The sequence below is a fragment of the Oncorhynchus tshawytscha genome, linkage group LG17 (assembly GCF_018296145.1).
Source record: "Oncorhynchus tshawytscha isolate Ot180627B linkage group LG17, Otsh_v2.0, whole genome shotgun sequence".
NCBI lineage: Eukaryota > Metazoa > Chordata > Actinopteri > Salmoniformes > Salmonidae > Oncorhynchus > Oncorhynchus tshawytscha.
In genome coordinates this window covers 22,702,526-22,714,143 of record NC_056445.1, presented here as the reverse complement: position 1 = coordinate 22,714,143, position 11,618 = coordinate 22,702,526, and the positions used below count along the sequence as shown (strand labels likewise).

The window sequence follows — 11,618 nt, the reverse complement described above, 5'->3', positions numbered from 1 at the left end:
ATTGTAGTATCTAGACCTCTCCTGTTAATCTGTTAACATTGTAGTATCTAGACCTCTCCTGTTAATCTGTTAACATTGTAGTCTCTAGACCTCTCCTGGTAATCTGTTAACATTGTAGTATCTAGACCTCTCCTGTTAATCTGTTAACATTGTAGTATCTAGACCTCTAGACCTCTCCTGTTAATCTGTTAACATTGTAGTATCTAGACCTCTCCTGTTAATCTGTTAACATTGTAGTCTCTAGACCTCTCCTGTTAATCTGTTAACATTGTAGTATCTAGACCTCTCCTGTTAATCTGTTAACATTGTAGTCTCTAGACCTCTCCTGTTAATCTGTTAACATTGTAGTATCTAGACCTCTCCTGTTAATCTGTTAACATTGTAGTATCTAGACCTCTCCTGTTAATCTGTTAACATTGTAGTATCTAGACCTCTCCTGTTAATCTGTTAACATTGTAGTATCTAGACCTTAGACCTCTCCTGTTAATCTGTTAACATTGTAGTATCTAGACCTCTCCTGTTAATCTGTTAACATTGTAGTATCTAGACCTCTCCTGTTAATCTGTTAACATTGTAGTATCTAGACCTCTCCTGTTAATCTGTTAACATTGTAGTATCTAGACCTCTCCTGTTAATCTGTTAACATTCCTGTTAATCTGTTAACATTGTAGTATCTAGACCTCTCCTGTTAATCTGTTAACATTGTAGTATCTAGACCTCTCCTGTTAATCTGTTAACATTGTAGTAACTATCTCCTGTTAACTCTGTTAACATTGTAGTATCTAGACCTCTCCTGTTAATCTGTTAACATTGTAGTATCTAGACCTCTCCTGTTAATCTGTTAACATTGTTAATCTGTTAACATTGTAGTTAACATTGTAGTATCTAGACTCTCCTGTTAATCTGTTAACATTGTAGTATCTAGACCTCTCCTGTTAATCTGTTAACATTGTAGTATCTAGTCTCCTGTTAATCTGTTAACATTGTAGTATCTAGACCTCTCCTGTTAATCTCCCCTGTTAATCTGTTAACATTGTAGTATCTAGACCTCTCCTGTTAATCTGTTAACATTGTAGTATCTAGACCTCTCCTGTTAATCTGATAACATTGTAGTATCTAGACCTCTCCTGTTAATCTGTTAACATTGTAGTATCTAGACCTCTCCTGTTAATCTGTTAACATTGTAGTATCTAGACCTCTCCTGTTAATCTGTTAACATTGTAGTATCTAGACCTCTCCTGTTAATCTGTTAACATTGTAGTATCTTGTGTTAATATGAACTACTGGTTGATGACAATGTGGTTTCAAGTGAGAACATAAATAACTAAGCAATGACATTTAGGTCTGATAGTTTTAAAAGAAACTATGAATCAGGCTTTAAGAATATATGTCTACACCATTCAACAATATTTAAGACCAAAGTCTAATTATTGAAAGTGAAAATATAAATATTTGTCCAAAGGGAAATCTTTATTTTCATCTATTCATTAAAGCATCAAAGCAAACATTCCTACAGTATCTAATAGTAATAAAACAGAACACATCACATCTCACACTGATACAACCTCCGTCTACAGAGAGGTTTGACACGCGAACTCAAGCAAAGCCCTCTGTTAGTCAACATGTCAGTGATCAACAAGACAGAAAACATCTGATCTCAAAACACAGTCAAAGCAGAGGAACCAGCAACCTCTCTCCACAGGGGTGTGTGACTGAGGGGTCCTATCCAGAACAGTCAGCCTTCCTCAGGGTCTTGGTGACTGGAGTCTGGGATTTCTGCTGGGCTTCACAGGTCACCTCTCCTGCCTTGGTCCACTCCTGGCCAGTGAGAGTCAGGGTGCTGCTCCAGCTGTACAGACCATCCTTCTCCAGGACCCCGGGACTGGTCTCCTGGTTCTTGTTGGTCCCATCTACTTTCCAGCTCATGGTCCAGTCTGAGGGGAAGCCCTTGTTGGCCAGACATGTCAGTGTGGCTGTTGTTGTACTGGACAGCTCCTCACTAGAGGGGGGCAGGACGGTGAGGGTGGGGGCACTGTTACCTGGAACAAACAGAACACATCAACTAAGTAACTACATCAAGTACAGCAACACTTAAAGATTATCTTCAATAAAGTACACATCCAAATAAAGTGAATTGGAAATGCCCTCTAAATACGAATGTAACAGTTAGATAGTTTAAAAGCTGCAGAGAAAACACTAAAGTAATTATACAAAGCAGATTTATGAACTGAACAAGTATAAAGTGGTTAAATAACTATAGTTACTAGTCAAACGGTGTCAGTAATACATGTTCTACAGATATTGTTTAGTATTGGATCTGATCAGAATAGCCTAGTCATATTCATAGTTTTTTCATCACATATCATCCATGTTGGATTATGAAGTCAGTTGCAACCATAACTGAGACCCTTTGTCTTCACACTAACTGTGAAGTCTAGCAGGAACACAATGCAACAATGATGAATATTATATACAATACTATTAAATAGTTATTTTCCAGATTTACGTTAGAGTCCGCAATCATACAAACCAGACATAAATAAACTTACAATTCATCATTATAATTCAATAAAATGTAATCAGAAAGAAATATCAAGAGAGCTTGTTACTTACTTCCAACATCAAGTCTGGTTCCGCTACCAAAAGTGTACCACAGTGATACAATCCCTATTACTGCTGGTACAAAAACCTCCTGACCATTGATGAAGCTGAATTTCTTCAGACTGTGGTTCAATAATAACTATGCTATGTTATGAATACTTGCCAAAGATTATTTTATCTTGTTCATTTGAAATAAAGTGTGTTCTGTTTAGTTTTCCCAAAGTTTTTGCAAAACGTGCTGTTTACTGTACATTTCCTACAAGGTGCAGTATGCTTTTTTCATACACCTAATATAAAATGTAGATCATTCACTCTCATTGTTGAAGGGCAGGTCATATTTGATTAGATGTAATAACATACTTATTAAAATATTAATATTCTAAATGGCCATAATTTGTGTCGGCGTTGTGTATTTAATTCCCAAAATCATGTAAAAAGTGTTTTATTTTTTATTTAAAAATTCCTCAGTATCGAGGCTAAATGTATAGTGAAATTTAAACAAGACATCAAAAGGTGAATAAAACAGTTAATTTGGTGTTTACTTACTTCCAACATCAAGTCTGGTGCCGCTACCAAAAGTCCACCACAGTGATACAATCACTATTACTGCTGGTACAAAAACCTCTCTGTGTTGTGATGCTGCAGCTGTTACAGTGAAGATCACTTATACAGAATCATAATCAACACAGATACACTTTAACATCTTCCAGGTAGAACAAACACTTCATATTAGCTGTTTCTAGATAATATAAATATGAATTGTATCTTAAATCCAGATATGAGTCATTTTTCCTTCCTCTGTGTATCAGGTTCTCCTAGTCTGTAGGTACAGTCCAGCATTAGATCAGTGTTGCTAGTATTCCTCCATATTGTCCATATGAAAGACAACAGCAGCAGCAGTAGTGATAGTGATCCATGTTGTATATTCCTTTATTAAACATGTTGATCTCACATTTAACAGTGGAGGTAAAGTCACAGAGGACAGACAACACTACCAGAGGAATCCTAGCAGCTTTAGTTTAGAGAAGTGTTCACTAACTGATTAGAGGAACTTACATGAGAGACCGAGCATGAGTGAACAGACAGTTCATTATATCTGATCATCATCAGAATAACAATATGAAGATGGTGTGACATAAAAGGTACCATACATTCGTGATCTGAGTAAACAGTTGCTGTTTGATGTTATTGAAGGGGTGGCATGTAGCTAGTGGTTAGAGTGTTGGGCCAGTAAATGAAAGGTTGCTAGTTCAAATCCCCAGGCCGACACGGTGAAACACCTGTTGATGTTTTCTTTAGCAAGGCACTTAACCCTAATTGCTCCAGGATCGCAGTTGATGATGGCAGATCCTGGCCGTGACCCCCCTCTCTGAGGCTGTCTCAGGGGAGTAGGGATATTAATTCACACATGCGTGAAATATGAAAAATATTAGCACCACCTAGTTGTTATAAAGGAAAGCTCATGCAGGACAAAATATATTCTGATGGGAGCCGACTTGGAAACTGAAATAGAATTGAAACATAATTTGCATAATGCATCTCCCTGCTGCTCTAGGAGCATTTATATCCCTGTGAGTTTAACACTTCATGACTGAGAGCTGTCCTTCATGACAACAGAACCCACAACAACCATGACTTTTATCCCCATCTTTATCTGGATATTTGTCTTCTATATACAAGGTATAAGAATTATGAATATCTAAGTAACAATAATGTGTAAGTAATGCATGATTATCTCAGAATAATCTATTAATTGCATAATTTCAGATATTAAAATGTGTTTTGTTTGTTTCTCTCACTATTCAATATTCAGAATCCAGAGGACAATACACTCTGACTCAGACACCTGCAGTGAAAGCTGTTCACACTGGAGAGATGGTCAACATTGGCTGTAAACTCAGCAGTGGTATATATGGTAATTACCTAGCCTGGTACCTACAGAGACCTGGAGAAGCTCCTAAACTCCTTATTTATTACATTAACAACAAGTTCACTGGGACTCCATCTAGATTCAGTGGCAGTGGATCTGGGAGTGACTTCACTCTGACCATCAGTGGAGTCCAGGCTGAAGATGCAGAAGATTACTACTGTCAGAGTTACCACAGTGGTGATGTGTTCACACAGTGATACAGAGTCATACTAAAACCTCCCTCAGTCAGACTGCACAGTGACTCTACTGATGCAGATGGGACCTACTGCAGGTGCTGAGGGGGAAGAGACAGTGACATGGAACAATGGTCAGTAGAGGAGGTCAACTTTCAATATGTTTACAAAGCGTCATTCAGATCACATGTTCCCCATCATCATCGTTATCAAGGTTGTGAATAGTTATGTTTGTCATGACCTGAAAGTCCACTTATAAAAGTTAGATGTTTTGAAACCCATGTTTTATTTAATTTTACCTTTATTCAGGTTAGTCTCTGAGATTAAACATCTATTTTACGAGAGACCTGGTCAAAATAGCAGCACACAAAGTTAACACATAATTACAACATAAAACACAAAGTACTACAGATTAAAACCATAAATGTACACATTGAGAAGGCAATAATTATTTGGGAAGATGTGGTGCATTTAGGGGTTAAAACATTGACAGCCCCACACTTCATTGTCCACCATAGTTTTTACCCTAGCTACAGTAGTCAGTCTACAGTCTATCCTAGCTACAGTAGTCAGTCTACAGTCTATCCTAGCTACAGTAGTCAGTCTACAGTCTACCCTAGCTACAGTAGTCAGTCTACAGTCAACCCGAGCTACAGTAGTCAGTCTACAGTCTACCCTAGCTACAGTAGTCAGTCTACAGTCTACCCTAGCTACAGTAGTCAGTCTACAGTCTACCCTAGCTACAGTAGTCAGTCTACAGTCTATCCTAGCTACAGTAGTCAGTCTACAGTCTATCCTAGCTACAGTAGTCAGTCTACAGTCTACCCTAGCTACAGTAGTCAGTCTACAGTCTACCCTAGCTACAGTAGTCAGTCTACAGTCTACCCTAGCTACAGTAGTCAGTCTACAGTCTACCCTAGCTACAGTAGTCAGTATACAGTCTATCCTAGCTACAGTAGTCAGTCTGCAGTCTACCCTAGCTACAGTAATCAGTCTACAGTCTCTCCTAGCTACAGTAGTCAGTCTAGTCTACCCTAGCTACAGTAGTCAGTCAAAGAGACAAGCTCCTGCATTTCATGTCCTTTGAAGCTCCTTCCAAGTGAAAGAGCCAGAGAACTGGAACACTTTTCCCCCCAGCTCTGTACAGGCCTTAGGTACAGTCAACAAGATACAGTCATGTGTAGACGATAGTTGTCATTTGTCTGCTGGTCAATGTAGGTACATCGGTCAAATGTGAGCCATTACCAGTCCACATGTGAAGCCAAACCAAAGGTGTTATGACCTCAACATGAATTCAAAGTTATAACCACTTCAGCCCCCCAGAACAAGTTCCCATATCAAATGTTGGATGTAAATGGAAGTATTCATCTACAGCAAAGTATGAACTTTTTGTCCTGAGTAGGTTACTGACTGCTAGACCTGTGATTGAGACCTGATGCTGGACTGAACCATGACACACATGTACACTACACGATCTGCAATATCTACACTACACACACTATCTACATAAAGTATAATACTCATTTTATCTGTCATTAACTACATTATGGCATATATGTTATGTTTCACTTCCTGCATCCACCATAGAGGTTATGAAAACCAGCCAATCTCTCAAATCTGGCCCAGTCCAGGCTATTTCAGTCAGTGAAACTGTTCAACTGCTTGTGTGGTAAACGTGGAAGTGAAAATGAGATTGACATAGACAGGGCTGGGTGGTTCTGCTTGTCCCAGAATAGAGCAACACTGTCACGAGATGTTCACCCTGTCCCCAGAGTGTTGGAGGTAGAGAAGACCAGGGGAAATATAATGAAGTGTAGAATACATATTGTTGAAAACCACTGCTAAAACATCTCATTTAATAAACATTGCAAATATACATATGCTATGAAAAGTAACTATTTAGAAGTGAGAGTTCTGAGAGCAGATCTTAGAGGTTTATTATCAAATATCCCTAATCATTATCCTCACTGGTATTGATGCTACAGTATAACTGGATCATTCAGTTGTAGAAATGAGTATGAAATGTGCTGCCTATTCATGAGATAGAGATCATTGGAATCATGATTAAATAAACGCTTGCGGTTATTTTTTAATAAAAACAAGCTTTATTTGAACTTGAAGGCAAGACGACATGTACAACTAAATCTCAAAATAGTTTAGCACACTGCACTACTGATATTATTCACTATTATACTATTATACTGGAACATTCAGCTCTAAAACACAAATGTTTCCTTCACTTGCACCATGTGGGGAATCTCTAGCCCCCTACAATGGCTTCTAGACACTACAGTGACTTTTCCGGAAGGCGGCCGAGTCACTGGTGTCGTCGTGGGTGACCCTGCAGGAGTAGACCTCTCCCTCTTCCCAGCGTGCCTTGCTCAGGGTCAGGGTGCTGCTGCAACTGTAGCGGCCACCCGTCTCTTCTTCTGTGGTGGTCAGGACCCCCTCCTTCACCTCTGCCCCGTCTACCTCCCAGCTCACCATCGCCCCCTGGGGGGAGTAGTCACTCAGCAGGCAGGCCAGTGTGGCCGAGCCCCCGGAGAGCTGCTCAGAGGACGGGGGGAGCAGAGACACTTTGGGCCTGACAGAGGGAACAGCTGGAAAAGAGGAGAGGGTCAGCTACCACTACTACTCTATAACATTAGGAGAGGGTCGGTTACTACTACTACTCTATAACATTAGGAGAGGAGAGGGTCAGCTACCACTACTACTCTATAACATTAGGAGAGGGTCGGTTACTACTACTACTCTAGCATTAGGAGAGGAGAGGGTCAGTTACTACTACTCTATAACATTATCAGAGGAGAAACTGTTATCAGTTTACAAAACCATTTCAGAGCAACAATACACACAGGATGAACAACTAGCTACAGTACAGAGAACAACTGACAACACTGAAACACTGAATCTATGAAGATAATGGCAAAATAACTCTGGATGGATTTTTAGATAAACAATCCATCAGATAAATGCTCTACAGTTTAGCACACCAAGAGCAACTGAACACCAGGGAGGGGGTTTCCTGGATACAGATGAAGCCTAGTCCTAGACTAAAAATCACTGTAATATTGTCTGGATACAGATGAAGCCTAGTCCTAGACTAAAAATCACTTTAATATTGTCTGGATACAGTATCATTTAATATTCACAATTTTAAATGAGACATGAAATATCAATAAATGTCAAATCTGAGATACATGCCCCAAATGACCTCAAAATACTATTCAAAACTATTCCCCCTGAAACCATGTCAGTGTTAACATCTACTATGAATACTATACAAAGTGTTGCTTATATTATAGAAATAGTAGTTGCTACATCTTGACAGAACATTGAGCTGACATGCAATACTGTATATCAAAATGTGCCCTTTTTAAATCAAATCGCACGTTAGAATACTTGTGGTTTTATTACCAAGTAATAATTCTCACTTCGGTGACTCTGCCCTCTAAAAATCATCCAATCTGTCCACAGAAATCTCTAAAAATATATAGCCTAGAAGTCTTTCCTCTGGAGAAGATGATAACATCTCTTAACATTGTTCATTAGCATGATTACATTTAGTTTTATGGGAGAAACACAAAAATGGACTTAATGTTCAGGACCAGTATTGTGCCGCTTCCAAAAGTGTACCACAGTGATTCATTGTGGTGAAGTCGCCGTACAAAAACCTCCTTCACACAAGAGTGAGCACCTTCACACACAGTGCACTCTCAGTACCACCCTGATAGTGCTGAAGTGCAAGTATAATACAATAGGTACTGAAGCACTAGAATAATAAAATAGTACCCAAGTACTAGTATAATACAATAGAGAGTGATAGTACTGAAGTACTAGTATAATACAATAGGGAGTGATAGTACTGAAGTACTAGTATAATACAATAGGGAGTGATAGTACTGAAGTCCTAGTATAATACGTTATGTACTGATAGTTCTGAAGTACCAGTATAATATAATAGGGACTGATAGACCTGGGTTATGAGTAAATCCATTGAAGAACGCAGATCATTATACATTTACGTTATTAGGTATTGCAAATATCATAACACAATCTGTATAATTAGTATCATCCTTACCAGGAAGACTATTTACATGGAACACTTTGCATCGGCAGCACACGCTTCAGTGCTCTGGGAGTGTTTATAGCCTGGTGAGTTAACACTTCAAGACAGAGAGCTGTCCTTCATGACAACAGAACTTCCACTTTGACTTTGATCATGAGCTTCTTGTTGATATTTATGTTCTTAATTCAGGGTAAGACTATTGAATATCATGATCTTCAAATTGTATTTCTTATTGAAATATTACATCTAAATTGCCTCTGCCTCAGACTGAGATTCATGAAAATGTAGACAAATCAACACAGTTCAATAAAAATGTATTTAAATGTCCATTTCAGAATCCAGAGGACAGGTCACTGTGACTCAGACTCCTGCAGTGAAAGTTGTTCTCCCAGGACAGCCTGTTATTATTGTTAGGTTCCTATTTTTCAGAGTAAATAACACACGGACACTAGAGAAGCTTTAACCAAGTTTAATTCTTCCAAAAGGTTCTGTACAGGTGTAATTCAGACAACCCAAAATTCCTCCCATCCAGATATATATATCCCCTTAAGACACTCCTCTCCAATCCTTACTTCCTATGGTTTGACAGAAAGAGTAACAATATACCGAACCCTTAGTACTCCCTTAAGGGAATCTGTCCTCACCTCAACCCCTTCTTCACCTAATCCACAGATGTCCATCTGTCTCCACTGTATCAACACGTTGCTCTCCTCTAGTCCATCAAACACATTCCAAAGCCTTCTGGCTTTCTACAGAGAACCCTTAACTTCTGACATAAAACCCAGTCCCTTTTACTCTTTGCTTGATCTATCATGTCTTTAATATCTCTATGTTCAAAATGTCGAATCCAACATTATAAACTGTGAAACCAGTTCAAATATAGCAGATGTTTCTGCTGGGGATTATACCTGTATGGCCTGGTACCACCAGAAACCTAGAAGAGCTCCTAAACTCCTGATGCACTCTTCAAATCAACGTCAGTCTGGGACTCCATCTAGATTCAGTGGCAGTGGATCTGGGAGTGACTTCACTCTGACCATCAGTGAAGTCCAGGCTGTAGATGCAGGAGATTACTACTGTCATTAGTTACCACTACATCAATAGTAAAGATGTGTTCACAGATATACAGAGTCGTACTAAAACCTCTGTCAGACTGTACAGTGACTGTACTGATACAGCTGGGACCTACTGCAGGTGCTGAGGGGGAAGAGACAGTGACATGGAACAATGGTCACTAGATGAAGTAAATTGTGCCATGTGACAATATGGTTAGATCATGACATTCATCATCATGGTTGTGATCATAGAATGTCATATTATAACTATTTAATATAATAGGAATTTAGTGGGATCTCTGTGGTTGTGACTGGTTATATTTGTTATGACCTGGAAGTTCATATTAACATTTTTGGAAGATTTAAAAACAATACCAGTCATAACTCCACAATTACAGTCCATAAGAAGTACAAAAAGGGTGATATTAAATAACCGTTTCTTAATTTTCTTAAGTTCCCATATGCACCTCACAACCAAATATTGATGTGACCGTCTAACTGAATATACACTATTTTTAATGAGCAGGTTAGTGACTGTTAGATCTGTGAATGAGACATGATGCAGAACTCAGACATGTACACTACTGGTGGGAGGAGATATAGACAGTATCTACATAAAGTATAATAACAATTTTATCTGTCATTTTTTGCATGATGGCATATCTGTTATGTCTTCCTCACTGAATCCACGATAAAGATTCAAACCAGTCCACTCACATCTGGCCCAGTCCAGGGTATTTCAGGCAGTGTAACAGTAACAGTTCAACTGCTGGACTGGTAGCTGTGGGAGTGAAACTGTTCAACTGCTAGACTGGTAGCTGTGGGAGTGAAACTGAGATTTACATAGACAGGGCTGGGTGGTTCTGCTTGTTCCAGAATAGAGCAGCACTGTCACCAGATGTTTAGCTTGTCCCCAGGAGGTCAGAGATAGTTCTCTCTATGACAATCTTGATTCTCTGATACTTGTAATATATGTGGATAACGTTTTTTTTTATGGAGCTTAAGGTGTGATCATCACATTGTTGAGAGTCCAAGATATTGATATCGAGTTGATAAAATAATTTAAATGTTGAAAGATAATGATGAAATAATTCCACTCTGAAACCTTATTGTATGAAATTGATTAGAATCATACAAATTTAAATCTGAGGATGTGTGTAGTTTTAGTCAGAATTAGGTTAGACAATGTGTCTGTATAGAGGAAAAACACAGACTGTCTGAGCAAGGTGTAGCTTCGGAGCTGACCTGGCTAGGCCTCAAAGATTTGGGAGAGGACAGGGAGTACTTCTCAAGGTCTCCCTAATCTCGGGGGAATGGAACTGTTGGCTGGGTAGTGATACAAGTGGTGAGAACTGTGGAGAAGGATAAATCTCACCTACTGTTTGTGTGGAAATATGTGCGCAGCTATAAAATTTATGTTTTTGTATTCTTGACTTTAGAACGTTCTCTGAATAAACTGTACTAGCCTTTTGCATAAGATGAGTCTTTGACTAATTATTATTAAACCCATGGTCTTACTAACCTCTGGGATTGGTAAAAGCTATTGATTATCATTGGGATTGAAAATTCCTGGTGACACGAGTTTAACAACGTCTAGTACAGACAAGGATGACAGGGAGGGTAGTGGTTGTTCTGGGACAGGTTCAAGGAGACATGCCATTCCACTGAACCTGTCCTGGAGATGGTTCCCTAGCCACTGAAGATCCTCCTCTGTGGGCTCTTAGGACAGAGGTCTTCAGCCGGGTACAGGTCTTCAGCCGGGTACAGGTCCTCCACTGAAAGCACCTGGT

At 39.1% G+C, this 11,618-nt stretch overlaps 1 gene segment (V, D, J or C); it reads right to left on the bottom strand.

Annotated features, from left to right (window-relative positions):
* Positions 1-1,449: 1,449 nt before the first annotated feature.
* On the bottom strand, positions 1,450-3,727 carry LOC112234234. The segment is given in 2 exon segments: positions 1,450-2,039; positions 3,658-3,727. Coding segments are annotated over 2 exon segments (333 nt in total).
* Between the last annotated feature and the right edge of the window lie 7,891 nt (positions 3,728-11,618).